General features: G+C 31.3%; 3 protein-coding genes across 4 annotated transcripts; all 3 read left to right on the top strand.

Annotated features, from left to right (window-relative positions):
- The first annotated feature begins 414 nt into the window (after positions 1-414).
- On the top strand, positions 415-2,445 carry LOC114406871 (non-specific lipid-transfer protein 3-like). The gene is made up of 3 exons (XM_028369707.1): positions 415-1,016; positions 1,102-1,158; positions 1,961-2,445. Exons 1-3 carry the CDS (start codon positions 680-682, stop codon positions 2,119-2,121), a joined length of 555 nt encoding a protein of 184 aa, XP_028225508.1. The 5' UTR covers positions 415-679; the 3' UTR covers positions 2,122-2,445.
- A 6,720-nt stretch (positions 2,446-9,165) lies between these two features.
- LOC114406870 (F-box/kelch-repeat protein SKIP30-like) lies at positions 9,166-14,061 on the top strand. 2 transcript variants are annotated; one of them, XM_028369706.1, is made up of 3 exons: positions 9,166-9,649; positions 11,961-12,097; positions 12,708-14,061. In XM_028369706.1, the coding sequence occupies exon 3, from the start codon at positions 12,785-12,787 to the stop codon at positions 13,820-13,822; it is 1,038 nt and encodes a 345-aa protein (XP_028225507.1). In that variant the 5' UTR covers positions 9,166-9,649; positions 11,961-12,097; positions 12,708-12,784; the 3' UTR covers positions 13,823-14,061. The 2 variants fall into 2 exon arrangements, with proteins under 2 accessions (XP_028225507.1, XP_028225506.1); XM_028369705.1 differs by lacking the exon at positions 11,961-12,097 and having other exon boundaries at positions 9,168-9,649.
- Positions 14,062-16,218: 2,157 nt separating this feature from the next.
- LOC114406869 (tRNA (guanine-N(7)-)-methyltransferase non-catalytic subunit wdr4-like) lies at positions 16,219-18,982 on the top strand. The gene is made up of 10 exons (XM_028369704.1): positions 16,219-16,418; positions 16,487-16,657; positions 16,758-16,926; positions 17,025-17,081; positions 17,167-17,237; positions 17,571-17,649; positions 17,731-17,790; positions 17,990-18,093; positions 18,183-18,243; positions 18,444-18,982. The coding sequence occupies exons 1-10, from the start codon at positions 16,303-16,305 to the stop codon at positions 18,813-18,815; spliced, it is 1,260 nt and encodes a 419-aa protein (XP_028225505.1). The 5' UTR covers positions 16,219-16,302; the 3' UTR covers positions 18,816-18,982.
- Positions 18,983-20,048: the final 1,066 nt, after the last annotated feature.

Below are 20,048 nucleotides of genomic sequence, written 5' to 3'. Positions count from 1 at the left end.
TCTTAGCGTGATCATCTGTGCATGCTTTTTTTTTTTTTTGACAAACATCATCTGTGCATACATATATAGGAAATAGAAAAATGGAAAAGTTGTTGCAAAAAAAGTATCCCATGTTTCAACGGGGATGCCCACAACTTGCCTTCTCTTCTAAGCATTCTTTTTTGTTATTATTCAAATGCGTTAACATTTTAACTCCCTTTAAGTAGCCCTCTCCATTATGCATCATAATTATTGCACCAACAAAAGCATGAACCATTGCATAGGCACACTAATTCCACCACAAATCATTCTCAAAAGTAAAGCCATCATGAAAAGATGATATACATTATACACATTCGCTCCTTCAATACCCGCAATATTATTCATGCCTTAGGGACATATCAAAATAGCAAGAAAAGAAAAGATAAGAAGCATAGAACGACACATAGGGCAACTTTATTAAATCAAAATGGTAAAGTTTCAGTCAGATTCTTAACAAAGAATCTGCTGCCAATGTAAAGTAAAAAAAAGTTGTTCACCTGCTTCACAAGCTAGCCAGCTGCCACTCTCTTTAATTCACACTTTTTGTGACACTAAGTCATTCCATTGTGACTTTTCTACCTCAAAGATCCAAAGAAACACATTGAGCACTTAAATTAATATTCTCTCATTTGATCACCAACATTGGTGGGGGAATATCATGGCACCAAGAAGAATTGAGATGCTGCTGAGCATGTCCCTTGTAATGGTTCTTTGGGGTGTCACATTGGCTCAATCTGATCAATCAAGTAGTTGCACCAATGTGTTCATAAGTCTTGCTCCATGCCTTGACTATGTTACAGGAAATGCCTCTATCCCTTCTTCTTCTTGTTGCTCTCAACTTGCCTTTGTGGTACGGTCACAGCCACTGTGCCTATGTGAGGTTGTTAATGGTGGTGCTTCATCTATTGCTGCAAGTTTCAACATCAATCAGACTAGGGCTTTGGCACTCCCTACTGCTTGCAATGTTCAGACACCTCCTATTACCTCCTGCAGTGGTATGACTTTAATTTGTACCTGAATATTTTTACACTATGTAAATGAGACATGTGAAAAGCTTACCTTGCTATGTCATGATTTCAGCCTCGGCTTCTTCCTCACAAGGTGTTTCTGTTTCCTACTTTCCAAATTCCCCTTCAGGTACGTACCGGACTGAGAAATCCATAGTTGTTTTTTAAGCAAAGCATTTATCTTACTTTGATCATGCATTGAGGTGTGTGTGTCACATTAAAAATGCAGTCTAGCTAAGAAATAGTAATAGATGCCTCGATGACACCTGCTCAACAATTTGGGGTAATAAAGATGTCTTATCACATAAATTATTAGATGAATTAGGACTATCATGATATTCACTACACATGATTTTGTATTATTAATTGTTTCTTATAAATTAAAAAATTTGCATAGTCATTGGTGAAAAGGAAAATCTTAACGGTAGTCTCTATATTATTCTCTCTCAAACTTTTTTTATAATTAATTAGAATTTATTAAAAATAATCAATTTTACTCAATTTTATTTTTCATTTAATATAAATCAGGAAATTATTAAATGAGGAACAAAATCTAAAAAAATGATAATTTCTAATAAATTTTAATCAATTATAAAAAAATATTAAAAAAAAAGTATTATATATGTTATATAGAGTGTCCTTAACATTTCTCTCGCCCAAAAATTATACACACCTAATAATGCTAGACATTTTCAATAAAAAATGAGGAGAGACTCTTAATTTACTGGGTCTAATTTCTTGCTCATAAAAATTCAACATGAATTTTACACTATAGAGTGTGTCACAAAATTACTCTCACAGATTTTCCTTTAATTCCTAGTGGCCCAAGAATTTATGTCAAACTTATTGCATACACTGACATTTTCAACACCAGAAAAATGTGAGCATTTTGGTTTATGTTTCTCTCACTTTTATTATTTTTATTGGCATAGGAATTGGATCTAGCACTGTTTCATCAACGATCGGAGGCAGTAGAAGTGTCGGTGCCTCATATCATGGAAATTCAAGTTCAACAAAATTGCCATGTTCTTTGCTTGTCATCATGTTTTTCCTTGCAACGACTTTGACTTTCACCTTCAAGACCATGACCTAGACAACGTCGTTGCACATTTTTTTAAACTTTGTTATTATCTTCTACTGCTTCGAGCATACTCACTTACTGGTATCATTTGTCCTTTATCCTTATTAAAAAACTTAGGATTAAAATTTCCCCTGTATATTTCATGTACATTTTTATTTCTCTGTTTCTTCTATTGATGGCTAAGATATAACTGTGTTTTGATTCTTAGTTTCTATCGTGACATACTGCCAAAATTCTGGTCAGTGCCAAATTTTGGGTCAACCACTGAGTTGGAACAATACTCTCCATTTCATTCTACGTTTCATCTAGAATGTTAAATGAGAAGATTTCTTAAAATTATATGTGATATCGGCATGATTAATTTAAGTAGAATTTAAATTGGAATTATTTAAAATATTTAAATCATAAATACTATGCCTATAACTTATTCAATAATATAAAATCTAAAAAAAGTATAATTTAAAATTATAAATAAATATTAATAATGAATTTAAGAAGAATTAAATTGTTTGTGAAGATTTTTAATCAGACGTGTCAAATGCATGGTGCTTTTGTACCTGGTGTTTCTACAAATTTAGGCACAACTTGTGCTTGAAATTGGTTTTATCAATAATATTAACACGCTTGCCATTAAAAAAATGCATTTTTTATATTCTAGTTTTTTTTTATTATGATCAACAGAACAAAATTTTAGTTAAATTAATTTTTTAAATACACAGGATATGTACTTCCTACATTAAGAATTGAGCTCTTCTAAAATAAGACAAGTAGACTTTAGAGGACAATGTACAATAATAATTATAATTAAAATTTAACACAGTTGAAATTATAATCAACTTTAAATTTTATTGAATTTTAACTGTTTTCTAAATTATATTCTTAGTTTAATTAAGTTGTATTTTTTATTTTCTTTCACAACTCCTAGTTCTGAAAACAAAAATTCATGATATGTGCCTCTACAAACCAGTTTTGATCGGTGTATTTAAAGAAAAGCAAGTTAGGTTATTCAATTAATAAGGAATTAATTCATATCCCAAAAGAATGTGAATTTAATTTTTACTGTTGATGTAATAATCTTGTTGGTGGTGAGTAATATGAAAGTATTTCTGTAAGTATTATTTGAGCTTTGAGGCTTATTAACATTGGTGAGCCTTTAGGATCCAACCCATCTAACTCTTTACTTATAAAAAAATAATACAAAATTGGTGGATTTGTGAAGCATATTTTAGAAATTTAATTGAAGAATAATGACATATGGACAATTCATGCTATTTTGAAATCTTGAGTGAAAAGAAAATAGAAAGAGGATAAATATAATTATGATAGCTGATATAATATAATAAAAAAAAGTGATAAAAAAATAAGGGGTATCATCATCATCATGTAACATAGATTATTATTAATTGAAACAAGAGTGCTTGATTGTGTTGATAAGCTGGAGAGAGTGAAACGTCGTGCTCTTATCGCATGCTTTCAAATCTTGATAGGTTAAGAGATACATCAGTTTCCAATTTCTTTTTCATTTCATTATCTGCGTGTATAAGATCGATGAGTGCTCCGTGACTCATCAATTTTAGCCAAGTTACCACTCGTGTAACAAATTTTATAAATATAGTGATATTGAAGTCATATTGCATAAAGGTCACTTGATTGGAACAAGTTAGGTATGCCTAATTAAGTTAAGTAGATGAACAAAACTGAGAATACAGGGTGTTATGGTTTTTGTTTTTTTATCGACAAAAATGTTAGTGGTTAAATGTTAATATTTTGTTAGCCAAGAAGAAAATTAAATTCATAACTTTTTTATATTCTCTTTTTATTACTAAATTAAGCTTATAACTCAGACTGACATGGAATATATATAATTCACTCAGGTCATTGTTTAGATATATTATATTAAGCTGAGGAATGATGCTTTTTGTGTGTGTCTCTGAATGATGTAAAAAAATGTCGAGCTTAGTGAGTTTGATTCCAAAAGGCAACATTCTCTTCTTCTTTTTTTTTAAAAAAAAAAAAAAAAACTTAGTGTTAGGTTTAAAGCTGAGAAATATATTACAAGTAACCTGAGAAATATGTTAGCAATAAAATTTGTATGACTGTATATTTGAATTCTTTTATTTTTATTTTTATTTTTTAGAAGATTATTAATCCATTGACTTTTTTTTTTACAGACCAATTCCCACTCCATGTGAAGAGTTTAAATTTTTAAATTTACTTCAATAAAAATGAACCAAACTATCTCAACTTTTTTTTTTTACTTTCTTATCTATAAAAATAAAAAATAATACCATAGAATTTACCACAATCATATATCCTATTCAACTAATTTCTTTTAATAGTCAACAAGCGGATTAACCTATTTTTATCGCCTCTATGAATATCTAAACATAACACAAGCATTTTTTATTTTGACATATGTATAAAGCTTTGAAGACCAATATAAAAATGCACACATCATTAAAAACTACTTCCACACAAGTTAAAAGAATGATTTACGTGTTAAAAGGTGACAGAATAAAGCATGCCTAATTAACAATTTATTACACAGTTATATACAAAAGTGTATCAATGGATTTTTCTTAACACAATTTACATGACGTAAGAAACCCATATGGTTTTATTTCTAGTTTAATAAAGACTAGAGGTTCAAAGATGTTGAGTATTTCAATTTTTGAGAAATAACTTTGGAGTGTTCTAAAGATATTGGGAAGCAAATACAGATGTGTGTATAATTCTGAATATTTTCAAGACTAAAACTTTTTTTTTTACTAATTTTTCAAAATTTCTACATTGTCCCAAATTAGATAGATTTGAATTCATATTTCATTTCAATTATGATTAATGATGACTTTTTTTATAAAAAAAACATGACATGTATAAAAGAAAAATGTTAGCAACATATACCTTTATATTATATTTTCAAACATTGAGTAAAATCTATGCGAATATCATTCAAGAAAAAGTGAAACCTACATTATTTAGTAGAGTTTATATGAATTGTATTCAATAATACAATTTTTTTTTACTGTAACAATAATACAAAATTGTTTAAAAATATATATCAATAGCATTCTTCAAGGTATAAATAAATAAAGGGTAAATTTTAATTTTAATTTTTTTATAATGGTTAATATGTGACCTTTTTCCCCTACCAATTTAGTCTATTTTATAAGATTTACAATTTTAGTTCAATTCTTATTTTTACATATTTTTTATATTTAATTAATTCAATTAGTTTTTATATCACCTCAAGTGAATATGTTATGTCTAAAGTTTAGTTGGACTAGCATAACAAGAATAAACATATGCAAAATTGAGTATTGAACAAAAATTATAAATTTTTTAAAATAAATAGAATAATATGATGAGAAAAAAAATAGAGAAATCAAAATAAGGATTAAAAATTAAAGAAGACTAAAATTGTAATTTACTCTAGAATAAAATATTTAGAACCAAATAAAACTTTTATTGAACATGAAGACTAAAATTGAGTTTGGTCTATTTATTAAATGTTAATTTGTCAGCTATTATTATTTTATTTGTTTCTTTCTAAGGTACACCGATCATTTAATTTATAGTAAAAGTTATAGAGTTTAACATTGAATTTTTTGCATCACGTATGAACCTTATCAATTAGGTACATATTCACAAAACTAAAAGACTTTTTTATAAACAGCTATGGAGGAATTTGATACATAAGTATAGTTAATAGAATGCTTGATTTTTTAAATTTTTTTTACGGTATTTTGTTATTTAAGTCTACATTTATTTCTGTGAGTAATTATATTTGATTCGAAATTAAATACTATAATTTGTTGAAATTGAAATTCTCAGTAATTTCTTTTCATATATAAAAATAAATAGTTAGAAATTCGACGAGTTAATTTGTCAGCTATCATTATTTATGTTTTTCTTTCTAAAGTACATTGCTCATTAAATTCCATAAATTTATATTAAAAGTTTTTAGTTTTAACGTGAATTTTTAAATCACATATGGACATATTGAGTACAGACACAAAACTAATCATTTTTTTAAGCAACTACAGAGAAAATTATAAGTAGGATATTTTTTTAAGTTGATATGCTATAAATATGAAGTATCTAACCATTTTGTTGACTACACTTTGTTATTAATATAATGTTTGTTTTTTAATTTATGACTAAATATATATTTTTTTATGAAAATGTTTTACGATAATATTGATTTTTTTTTTTTTTACATTGTCATCAATTGTGAGGACCAACTCATCATGTTATTCCTATGATCTTATAAGACATCATCAAATATAAGTATTTCGATTACACATAAAAATTACGGAATCACTAAAGAATGACTAGAACACCCTTTCTTTCATGCAAGAGTCACTCTTTTATATATGTTGACCTAGATTGTCATGTTAGTCCTTTGCAAAATAACAAATTGTTAAGTAATGTGTTTCTTGATATGATTTTTAACTCTTATGGATAAAAATAAATAAATTATTATGTCATCTAACAGTATTTCCCGCTAATGAAGGACCATATGTAATGTGCCCCTAATTAAGTAATACTCAAAACCTTATATTGCTCACTCTCCCTTGATCTGAGTGCTTACAAATAGTTAATTATTACCCTTTCATCTTCTCACCACTGTGTGCTATTGATTGGAAACCATCATCTCCGGATCGGAGTCTCCCTTACAGTTTTAGCTCCATTAAGTTTGAATGGGAAACATTTGATTTGTTCAAATTAATGTTCTCAACAATTTCTATTCAAATACATAAAAAAATAATCTAAATCTTAATTTGAAAGAATTAGACACGTACCAATACCACTAATAATCCGCCGGTAATACAATGCCTTGTCTGTCATCTATGAATAGATTTTTTATTTGAGTAACTATTGGAGTAGACTTTTTTTTTTTGAACCATTGGAGTAAACGTACTTAAAAATCGGTTAAGAAAACCCTAACCTAATTGTCTTTATTTAATTCTTTTTAGGAAACTTATTTGCCTAATTGAATTGGTATTGATTATATTTTTAAGGGACTAATCAGTGTCTCTAGGATAATGGTTAAGAAATTAAAAAGAAAAATGTTTTATTAGAAATTATATGGAGACATATTTAATATTTAAAAGTTATAGAAAAACATTTTTTTTGCATTTCGATAATTTTGTTTCTGTTTTTATTTTCTTTCCTCAATCACTCTCCTTATATAGGATACTAGTTAACAATTATTTGTTTTAAAAGAGTTATATAAAGATTATGTTTGACAAGATATTTCAGTTAAATTTTTAATTTTTTATTAATTGGAAAATTTATTTATTTGTTCGGTGAATAAGGTTTTTTAGTAGTTTCTAATATTTTTTTGAAATACTGCTTGAAATAACATTTTTTAAAATGATAGTTCTTAGTTTTTAGCTTTTTATATTTTTTTTCATTTTATCCTTAATAAATTTATCAAAATTTTTACTTATTCTTTTTAAATAAATCATGATTTTATTATTTTTAAGTCATTTTACACTTTTTGGCTACTTCAATAGTTATTTTTATCAAACACTTATAATTTAATAAACTAATTTTTCAGCTTCCAGTTACTTATTTTTAGCTTTCCACTAGTTTTTCAACTTTTAATTAGCTTCCAGTCAACTTTTCAATTAATTTTATCAAACATAACCAAATTTGACTTGGTGGTTGAAAGGAAAAAGAGAAAAAGGTTATAGGTTTAAATTTCTTAAAGTAACAACTTGTTGGATAATAACGTTCCCATAAATAAAATTACCTATACCCACAAATGATAGTGAGAATACAACAAAAATTACACAGTAGAAAAATAATAACAAATACAAGAATTTAACGTGGTTCGACACCTTTTATCTACGTCTACGGAATTGTCTCAAAAGTATTTTTTTTATCACAAAAATGATTACAAGATTGTAATTCACCCCCAAATAGTGTATCACTTTATAAACTCGAGTACTCCACTCAATAGTTACAAAAAATAATAATACTCTCACATAAAAATATTTTTTTCTCAACAAAATGACTTTATTTCACAACTTCTCTTCTCACGTGCTCTCTCTTCATGTGTTATTTTTCCACTAATTTTATTCTCTATCTATGGTGAAGATTGTCATAAACTATAATAAATAAATTCTTTTGAAAGTTGAAACAAACACAACTTTTAATGCATCCATTCAAATAACTTTATCTAGTAAAATGTAATTTTTCACTCTGTATTTAAATTACCTAAACTTTAGTCATAAAAATTCAATTCTCACTATATATGTAACTTATCTTTTGACTTAAAATTCTACCCAACTAATATTTATCAATAAAAAATTAATTTTTTCTTAAGATACTTTATAAAAGTACAATGACTTATTGATGACAACTACTAATGAGAAAGCACCATGCTTATAAATTATCGATTCCCGATATATATAAGTATTTTTTTAATTCACATCATTAATTAATTATTTATGATAATATTTTTATTGGCTATTATGTTTGCTGAATAAAAACTCATTATTCAGCCTAGTTGTGAGAAGTTGGATAGTACTATATATGAGATTGTAGGTTTTAAAATTAGTACGATACATAATTATTTTTCCTGAATAAATAAAATATATTAGCATTCTATTTTTCACACCTTACAAGTATTTACAATATAAAACTCAAAAGTAAAACTCATCTTTAAAACCAAAAAAGAGAATAAGTAGATTGATTACCTGGTCCATACGAAATCAGGAGTCAATATCCAAATTAACGTAGCCAGCTATGGAATGAATGGGCCAGTCTTATGTAAAATAAAACCTCTCAATATCAAGTGAGAAATAAAAACGTCGTTGTTGTTGAGTTCGAGTCTTTCCTTTTTTTTCGTTCAATTTTTTGTTGTCCACGCGCAATTCGCATGTCAACCTAACGTGAATAAGAATATATAGAATATCTTTTTTTTTTTTTTTTATCTTGGGATTGATACCAAGTATCTATCAATTTTATCTGTAATTAATTTTTCTCGAAAAATCCCATTAGTTACCTTTAATAAAATTCCCTCATCTCAATCAGGTAGAATATATGAAATTTCCATCATAGTTTTCAAGCACGGAAATGAAACAAAAGAGAATAGTCCAACTCAAAGAGAGAAAAAAAACAAAAACAAAAATGGAGATTCCACAAGTTGTGGGGGAAGAAAAAATGAAAAGGAATTTAGAATATGCGGAGAGGTATTCTTCTGGACAATGAATGAGGAGGAGTAGTGAATCGGGGCACGCAACAAAGGGGAAGGAAAATTAATCCCTTCATTATTATATGACTTACACTAACACGAGTTATTATTATTTATTTTGATTCTTAAAATACCAAATCAGAACTATTAACCTAATCTCTCTATCTACTTTGTTTCGTTTCACATATTTGAAAAAGAAAACCTTAGGCGAGGGGAAGTAACGCAAAACCGAAACGCACAACATTCACATCCACATTGTAAAACTCTTTATACATACCAATTCCCTTCCTTTCCTCTCTGTCTCTTCGCAATCCCTTTCTTCTTCGCTGCCAGGTAAATCACCTTCCCCTATATCTGCTAATTTATTATTATTGTTTTTTTGTACTTCCGAAGGTACTTAATTTGTTTTGATTTTGGTTCTGTTTGGAGTTGATCCAATACCCATTGTTCTATAATTTCAAATTTCGACTCTTTTTTTTTTTTGCTTTACCACTTTGTTGCAATTCTCGTACTTGTTTGTTCATTATTTTGTTATTACACTTCTATTTCATTCTTCTTTTTTGTGAGTAAATGTTAGGGCTGGAATCCCTATTTGAATTCTGAGATGTTTTGGAAATTTCCAAACGAACAATTTCAACGAAATCTTTCAATTTCTTATTTTACTGTGCGCGCTAAGTGGTTCATGAGTTTGTTTGTCTTTCCCATTTGACTTTGTTCATTGCTTTATTCTCCGTAGAAGTGAATTTGGCTTCTTTGTTGCTCCCTATTGAAGACATTTTTACGAATTTTCAGTTTCGTTTGTTTTGGGTTATGCACTGAAACTGGGAATTAGTTTGTTTTTTTTTGGGTCAATTTTTCTTTAGAAAGTATGCACATCCTATTATGAAAGCATTGCATTGCATTCAAATGAGATCATATTTGCTTTTGGGTTCTCCCTGCAATAGGCTGTTTTCATGTTGGCTGTAACTTTTGGTCACATATGTTTGCTATGTCGTATAATTTCCAATGCAACTTATTGTCCTATGTAAAAATTATTTTTTTTACCTTTGTTTTTGCTTGGGAGCAACTGCATCTGAAGGTTCAATATAAGTATTCTTGGGTTTATCAGATGACAAGAAAACATTTTGCTTTATTTTGTGCTTCATAACGAGAGGAGTCTGGTATATGACCATCTTATAATTTCAGTGAATTAGGTGTCTCTAGTATTGGTATTCCTAAACTACTTCATGCATTTTAATGCTATATTGTTGGGGTTGCACATTTAGTTTAGACAAATGCAAATCAGTGTCCTAAGGGCATGGGTTAAGGAAGTAAAAGGGGAAAGGTTTTTATTGGCATGTGTAAAAATGCAGTCCCTTATGATTTTTAAATGTCCTCCCAAATGATTTTCAATAAAATCTTCACGTTTTTTAATTCCTTAATTAGTGTCCTAAGGGCGAGGGCGAGCCCTGGTGCAGCGGTAAAGTTGTGCCTTGGTGACTTGTTGGTCATGGGTTCGAATCCGGAAACAGCCTCTTTGCATATGCAAGGGTAAGGCTGCGTACAACATCCCTCCCCCATACCTTCGCATAGCGAAGAGCCTCCGGGCAATGGGGTACGAAGTTTTTTTTTAGTGTCCTAAGGGCACTGGTCAGCACAACCCTTTAGTTTATGCTTCAGTATTGGGGTTGAAACTGAGTTGTGCAAAGCTAAAGTTAATGCAGCTTAGGGAGGGTTTATGTAACTTTCAATAACAGGTCCAAGCATAGAAGCAAAATGTAAAACATAGAAAGCGTAGGTCGGTATTTGGGCATGATTTGAGAATTAGATCCAGCTTATTAATTAATCATTATAGGATTTTACCTTATTATTCCCTTGAGTATATTGAAAATTGGTGTCAAAAGTAAAACCTTGAGAATCTGCTGAGTGAAGGGATGGACATATTTATTAGAGGGTAATCACTCTTTCTTGTGTCCCTTATACAGGGAATCAACATTGGATGATACTGGGTTGCATTTTTGTGATTCCTGTTTTCTTTTTAAACCCAGATTTTATCCTTCAATTGTCTAATTTTTACAAGATGTCAAGTTCCCTAATTGTAGATATGTCGATGTCAATTGAACTTTAAGAACCAGGCTAGCAGGGTTGTAAATAGCGCGCTTTAGCACCGCTATAGCAGCATTGCAGAGTGTAGTGGCTGTAGTGGTCCAAATAGCAGGCTGAATAGTGGCGATAGTGGGGCTGTGTTGATTCCAAAAAACCACTTTGAATAAAGAAGTTAGGGTTTTCTTGGGGGGGGGGGGGGGTATTTTGGGATTTCAATTTCAAAAAGTGTAAATAGTGGTGAAAATTTTAAATAAGACGACTTGAATTTAGAAGATGATGATTCCTATCTAGGAAACTTGTATTTGACCTTTGCTAGTATTTACATGCATGTTTGTTTAAGACACCTATGGCTTTTTATTGTTAATTAAGAATGTGATTAATTTTGAGTATTTTTTGAGAATTTATGTGTATATTATACATTATATAAACTACATAATGAATTTCAAAATGGCGTCTGTCCCACTATAGAGTTTTTCGGTCCAGCCACTACGTGCTGCTATCCAGGATTCAAACTATGAATCAATAAATAAGTTTATGTTGTTTTTTTAAAATTTTCCAGACAGGGTGATGTTGAAACCTGAAATACAGTCTCAATTCTACAATGGGATTGAGGAGGTAGATAAAATGCAAATTCATGAGTAGTTTGAAGATTATGAGAGAACATGGGACAGTTGCTGGGGCAGAGAGGGTGAAAATGTGAGATATCTTTGAAGGCTTTTTTGGCTTCATCTTAAACAACCTGCTTGTCTTTGTTTGACTCTTAGGAAATAAATTATTATGTGTGAGTGTCTACATTTCAACATGACTTCTACCATTAGGTAGACGGGGGACCACTAGTTTGAAACCTTATGGGTCTTAATTTGAGACTAACTTGTTACTATTTGCCATCATAATGAATAAATATAAAATTAAATATGTTATTACATGCAAATCCAATACTCCCTAATATTTTTGTTTGTTTGATGTCCTGTATCTTTTCTCAAGTTCTAAAATATAGATAGTTTAATGAAAAAAACACTTATAAAGGGAGCCAATATTATCATAAATTATATTCAACTGCACTGTTTTTGTTGTTATTCTTAATGTTTCATTTACACAACAAAAAATTTCTTGTTTAATTTGTTCTGATATCCAAGAAAATCTACCAAGCTTTGTAGACAATATTTTCATTCAAATTGTAAAGTGAATTTGAATTTCATTCAAAGTCTACCATTACCATGTCTTTCAAATTAGTACTGCATCTAACACATTAAATTTGAATTTTAAAGTATCAGTTTACGTTAATGGATAAATATTGTGATTGCAGGTGCACCTTCTGTAATAACAGAAAGTCAGTGGTGTAAAGTTATCAGAAATAGATGAAACAGCGGTTATAAATATATAATGTCTGGACTGATTGAAAGACTTCCTGATGCTGTTGCAATTAGGTGCCTTGCACGTGTTCCCTTCTACTTTCACCCAGTGTTAGAGCTTGTCTCTCGTTCTTGGCAAGCAGCTATTCGTAGCCCTGAACTATTTAAAGCTCGGCAGGAGGTTGGTTCAACTGAGGATCTGTTATGTGTCTGTGCTTTTGATCCAGAGAACTTATGGCAGTTGTATGACCCTATGCGAGATCTCTGGATTACACTCCCTGTTCTTCCCTCAAAGATCAGGCACCTTTCCAACTTTGGTGCTGTTTCCACTGCTGGAAAGTTGTTTGTGATTGGTGGTGGAAGTGATGCTGTTGATCCTTTGACTGGTGACCAAGATGGTTGTTTTGCAACAGATGAAGTTTGGTCATATGACCCTGTAGTCCGGCAGTGGGCCCCTCGTGCGTCAATGCTTGTTCCCCGTTCTATGTTTGCATGCTGCGTTTTGAATGGAAAAATTGTTGTGGCTGGGGGCTTCACTAGCTGCAGAAAATCAATATCTCAAGCAGAAATGTATGATCCTGACAAGGATGTTTGGATTCCAATGCCTGATCTTCATCGCACTCATAATTCAGCCTGTTCGGGGGTAGTGATTGGTGGGAAGGTGCATGTACTGCACAAGGATTTGTCAACAGTGCAAGTTTTAGACAATGCAGGGCCCGGTTGGACCGTTGAGGAATGCGTGTGGCTCCAAGGGCAGATGGCAGTTGTCGGCGATGCACTTTATGTAATGAGCCATGGATTAATCTTCAAGCAGGACAAAGAAGTGAGAAAGGTTGTAGGTTCAGCATCCGAGTTTCGAAAGAGAATTGGCTTTGCAATGACTGGACTAGGTGATGACTTATACGTGATTGGAGGCTTCATTGGACCAGATAGATGGAATTGGGACATTAAGCCATTATCCGAAGTTGATGTTCTCACACTTGGAAGTGAGAGACCAACTTGGCGCCAAGCAGCTCCGATGACACGGTGTCATGGTCCTATTCTTGGTTGTACGCTGCTGAGAATTTAGGCTTTAGCTTTCTAGGTTCTAGTGTAATTTGTGCTCGTGGGATTTGGATCGCTTCAACTAGACAAAGAATCAGTTGTTCAATGGCTTCCCTGTTTTGTATGTAAGCTATAACATTTGTCCTTGTTTTTATGTTTATCACATGCGGTAAAGAGGTGAGTTTCCGTATTTGTTCTGTTTCTAGCAAAACAGTTAAGGATCACCATTAACAAGGTCACAAATCGGTGCTATTCCTATTCCCACCTTGAAAATCAATTTCATTTAGCTATTCAGCCTTTTATTTTCTTCTGCAAAGGTAGGTGACAGGGATTATGCTCGGTGGAGTTCATAATCTTCATCTAATCCAGCTTTATAATAGAACTGTCCAAAATGAATGAAGGTGTCATCTCCCACCGTGTTTTTTTTAATCACTTAAATTTGATTATTTTTACTTTCAATGTTTCCTTTAAGAAGAGGGGTTTATTTTACAATATAATAAAGTGTATCTTTTATAATGCTGTTTGGTTGTGAAGAGAGAAATATAGTGGATGGTAATAAAAAAAGAAATAATTAGAGAAAAGAGAATAAAAGGGAAATAAAGTAGGATGTTCAATATTGAGTTTTTTTTTTGGTACAAGAGAGTTACATGAGAAATAAAGTAAAAATAAAATGATAAAATTGTAAAGTAAATTTTACACTTCTCTCCTTTGCCAAAGGACAAAAATTTCAATTGTAAGGCTCATTAAATTCAAATTAATTTTACCTTATATCATTTCTACCAAACATCCAAACTAATTTCGGCATCTGTTCCCTTATCTCACAATCATTTCCACTAAACAGAACGTTAGAGAATTTTGGATTAAAGAAATTTGACAAAGACAGAGAATTCATAAAAATCAATTTATTATTGATATGAAACTCAAGAACACGATTGAAGGAGAACTCTTTCTTTCTCTGTATACAACACATGATAATAGTCTATCAATAAAAAATTAAATAAATAAATAAATATACATGTAATCGCCCCCTTCCCTCCAATTTACAATCTTTAAACCGCATGAAAGTAAAATGCTAGCTGGAGAGGACGAGAGCAGCGAAGGTAGGGTTTACGTGCATGGATTGAAAGTTACCATCTTGTGTCCCCGATAATAACCATGTCAATTGTAAAATTTCATTGCAATTTTTGTAATTTTTTTAAAAAAAGTCTATTAAAAATATGAAGACTCTTAATTCTTAACATGGGATTTGGTTTCTCTAAAGTAAGGGCACATATTTAACCATTGGTTAAAAAAAATAATGGTTAAAAATTACGATAAAATCAAATACATATTTAACATAATTCAAAATTAATTATTATCTCAATAGTGGATTTTCTAGTTAATGGTTAATGTTTCACTTTATACGATAAAGTGTATTCTCCTCAAAAGGAGTCGAAACCACTAAATAATATTGAGTTATATAAAAATGCACCCATTTTGCATTTTCTTTAATGTTTTTTTCTTATCATCTCTTGCTTTATTTTCTATCTTATTACTAATCAATGTTATCATTTTTTTTTATTTCTCTCTTCCATCTACTTAAATACAACCCATTTAGAGTGCACGTTTATTATTTTCCTTTAGTTTTCGAGGTTCATGATGATAGTACACTCAAGTTAGAATATATTGGTCTCTCTTTCTTTGCTTGACTTGGAAGATGTTCCATATGTTTCTTTCCTTACTTTTGTTAGGAACATGAGAGAATTTCTACGAATGGGGAAATAATACATGCACAACGAAAGGTATATATCTCTTGTATTGTATCGTATCTCAATTGTAACATTAAAAATGCTATTAAAATGGGAGACCCCAATGATAGTTTCCCAAATTTGGTTTGTTACATATTGAACGACACAATATAAGTAATACATTTTATTTTCCTCTAGAAGTAATTAAGAATTTCTCCTCTTTTTCCAATTATATACATGCCCACTATTTTTTTTATGTCCATGACCACTATTATTACGTTAACTAATATATCATTAAGCAACTAAAGTTTATATAGGATATAACCAAGACATCGTTTTATACAACAATTGAAATGTGAACTTTTGTCATATAATATTCGTCACCTTTATTATTATTATTATTATATATATATATATATAGATATAAGTTTTTTTAGTAAAAATAATCTTACTTGACGCAAATAAAATTATTATAAATAATAAAATTCGTTTAAATACTTAATGTAATTATATATTTAAGATTTTAACTTGTGAAAATGAATTAAATTAGAACAATTTTCCGTGAGTTTACCTCAACTATGCATGCAAACATAAAAATGATAATTAATTAATTTTCTAGTTTGTCAAAAGAATTAGTGTGTGAGAAGTTTAATGTTCCTTGGTGGGCCAAGCGGGCCGAAGAGAAACCAGATAGAAAGAAAGCCCAATATTTGGAACGGAGAAGCGCCAAACCCTAAGACGGAGGTTAGCTTTTCTGAGTCGCAGCATCAGCAGTAGCATGGAATCCGAATCCAAGAACGACACCCAAGTCGCTCCGGCCTTAATCGCCGTTCACCCCGACCAATCCTCCGTCGCCGTCGCAGTGGGCCCGCACCTCCGGGTCTTCGACCTCCTGTAAGCAACCCTTCCCAACTCCATCTCTCTCACTTCAACTCAGTTACATTATGCTGATAAACCCACAGTAGCGGTTCTGCAGCTTCTTTAACCGACGACTCTGATGGCGCCGTCCCGTTCCACAAGGACAACATCAGAGCCATTCGCTTCGGCGCAAAAGGAAAACTCTTCGTGTCCGCAGGTGACGATAAAACCCTCAAGGTCTGGTCAACACAGTCCTGGCGTTGCATCACCACCGTGTAATAATAGCCGCTCTCTCTCTCCCTCTCTGTTTCGTCACACGCACACTTTCAATTTAATAATTTAGTTCCTTCGTTGGTATTTTAATTCTTACAATAGGTCCTCCGAGAAGAGAGTAACTGCAGTAGCAATCAGCGACGACGGAACATTCGTGTGCTTCGCCGACAAATTCGGCGTTGTTTGGGTTGTGGATCTCGATCCTCCGTTACACGATGATAAGAAACCGGCACCGCTTCTTTCTCACTATTGCAGTATCATCACTAGCTTGGTGAATTACATCACGTGCTCGTTATTGCGTCTTTTTTGTTTTCCGAGTTAAGTTCGTTATTTTTCTTATAACTGTTTTTACGTGAATGTCTTCTGCAGGAATTTTCACCGGATGGTCGCTATATTTTAAGCGCAGATCGTGATTTCAAAATTCGAGTAAGCTAACATTTCAAAAACCTCTTCTGTGTTCTGTTATGGTTCCTTTATTTTTTTCCTCTTAATCATTATATGCACATCACAGGTTACTAATTTTCCCAAGAAGCCTTTAAATGGAGCTCAACAGATACAAAGTTTCTGTCTCGGTCATACAGAGTAAGAGTTGCTTTTCTTCTATTATTGTCGAATTTGATAACTTTCATTTTCTGGCAATACCAACTTTTCATGATTGTGGATACTGAGTATATTACTTAATTGGTAATTCATCCACTTAAAGTATTATACAATACTTAGTCCTTTTCGGTATTATCTATTTCGAGTACTTGAGGTCATCTTATAAGAATTTTACAACTTCAGATATTTTCAGCCGGATTCCTTTTTCCCTACTTTTACTTTTCTTCTAGAAAAATTAGTGAAGTTGACATGTTTTTTTGCTAAATAAAAGTTTTTCTTACTGCTTCTAGATAAATAAAATGTATTTATTTGCAGGTTTGTTTCCTGCCTTGCCTTCATTCAGGCTCAGGAATGCCCTCAAGGCTTTCTTCTATCTGGCAGTGGTGATTCCACAGTTAGTAATTCATTCAACATCCCTGTTTATTTTCTTTATGATTCTCTGTTAGATGAAAGTAATGTGGATTGCTTTTCACAGGTTCGATTGTGGAATATTGACTCTGGAGCACTTCTTGATACTTGCGAGGTTGCAATTAAGGTATTTCTTATATTTATCAGAGGCTCAGAGTTGTATAATTTTCTCTATCTTCATAAAGCATTTTTTAAATTATTACTGTATAGGCAATTCTTGTTCACATGAATAAAATTCTAGTGATTCCAATAAAGTTATGATTTTGACCTCTTTTTGCTGTTACACTTGTTTTTTACTTTCTTGCTCTGCATCCTCTGTTCCAAAGGCAGGTCTTTTAGAGTCTAATGGTAAGGCCGAGGAGCGTGGCCATGCTGTTACTGATTTATGTACCGTACTGGATGGTTTGCTTGTTGCAGTGGCCATTCAGAGGTAATTCTCCCGCTATAGCATTCTGTCATATTTCTCTTCGGGAGAATTATGTTTTGGTTTATTGACTAGTTTTATTTGATACTCTGTAGCTTGCAAGGAATAGTATTGTTGAGTTGCAATGTTTCTGCACAAACTCTTTCCGTTGCCAAGGTAATGGCTGTTAAACATGCTGGAAATGACCATTGACTTGCATCATTATGGTGATAGTTTTATTTGTCTGTTTCTATTTTTCTTGTGTGAAGTTAGATTTCTATTTGTGTTATTGTTATGAAAGCAAAGCTAACTGCTGATATACATAAGAAGGAAAACATTTGTTTCTAAGGGCATTTAAAATGGCGGGAACACTGCAGGTGGTTTCTGTTGCTGGAGAGGCCTTTGTCCCTACCTGCTTGGGGAGCAGCCCATCTATAGGGAAATTGTGGATGGTTACAGGTGTCTCTGGTCTACCTGGTTTTAATTATCCCTCTTTGGCTTGTGTGCGAGTAATTTCCAGTATTGATGTTGAGAAAGAGCCAGTTGTTCTGGGAGATGATAACATTCCTGGGGGAGAAAAACTACTAGAAACGTTGCAAGGATCTGCATCCGTTGATGACAATGCTTTTCTAGCAGCAGCTGAAGCAGTCAAAACAGCAATGTGCAACCTATTGATAAAAAAACAATACCCTTCAGAGAATAGAGAATATAGGAAGAAAAGCAGAAATGATAGAAAACTCAAGGGTTAGTTAGTATTTTATTTATTTTTGTTTTATTAATGTATGAAGCAGCTTAGAACGATTTTCTTGAATCACAAGTTTCCAAAGACTATTTTTGACAATCCATTTATTTTATTTATTTTCTGATAAACTGTGAATCTGAAATATTAAAATCAGTTCGCCATCAATTTTGTGGTCGGCCTTTTTAAATTGTTCGTAACATGTAATTGTTGTTCCTTGAGTGCAGTCTAGTAAAATTACATTAACGATACCATGGAATCTATAAGTCTTTCTAATCCTGCGATAACTTGAGGCAAGTTGGTTTCTTGTGTGCGCGTGTTTCTTTCGTTGAACTTTATGCGCTTGTAGTTGTAGTAGTTGCGTGCAATTGCATATTCAGCTGATCAATTCCATGAAAAATGGAGGGAAGCTCAAGCTTGTACTGCTTGTTAGAGTCCAAGAGAATACTCTTAAATTACTTGCATCCAGCACTGAAGCTTGTAAACTCCATGCAAGTGTCCGGTGATTCAATGTCTAAAGAGTTATATTATTATTTCTTATAAAAAAGAGTTACGTTATTAAATTATATTTTTAGGTTTAATTGTGTTTTTGTTTACAATACTATTGTCCAAATTTGAATTTGGTTTTTCATTTTTTTTCATTTCCTATTTAATCCCTCTATTTTTAATTATACAATTTTAGTTTATTAGTTGCCTTGCCATTCAATATTTAACGAAAATACTGTGTTTGACACTCTCCCGTTAATATTTCTATTAAATATATTAGACTTAAAGTTAATGAATGGATTAAAATTAACTTGAAAATTTTGAAAGTTCAAGTTTCAATACTCAATTTTAAACTTCAAAAAACATTTTTTAAGACCTATAGCATTTTCTAATAATCAAATCAACTAGTAAGAACATTTAACACAATCATTTGAAATGAATTTGCACATTTTATGCGTTTGATTGATTTTAAATTTCCCAAGTCTATAACTACTGTAAAAAAAAAAAGGAGTCTAATTTTAACTTGTTGATTCAAAACATAATAGATTTCTTGAGTTGAATGAATAATTACCTAACACTCTAAAGACATCCTCAAGATTAAGTAGATACACAATTATATAAATCGTTGAACTACATAGGTCTTCTTTATACTTTGTTGTCCATTATAGTGATTTTGTCTTTATCATCAAAACTTCTTTAGGACTTGTCATTATCCCATTTTTATTCACATTAATATCTTTATTTTCTTATTTTTCTG

Source organism: Glycine soja, chromosome 3, assembly GCF_004193775.1.
Source record: "Glycine soja cultivar W05 chromosome 3, ASM419377v2, whole genome shotgun sequence".
NCBI lineage: Eukaryota > Viridiplantae > Streptophyta > Magnoliopsida > Fabales > Fabaceae > Glycine > Glycine soja.
This window is presented reverse-complemented; position numbering and strand designations above follow the sequence as displayed.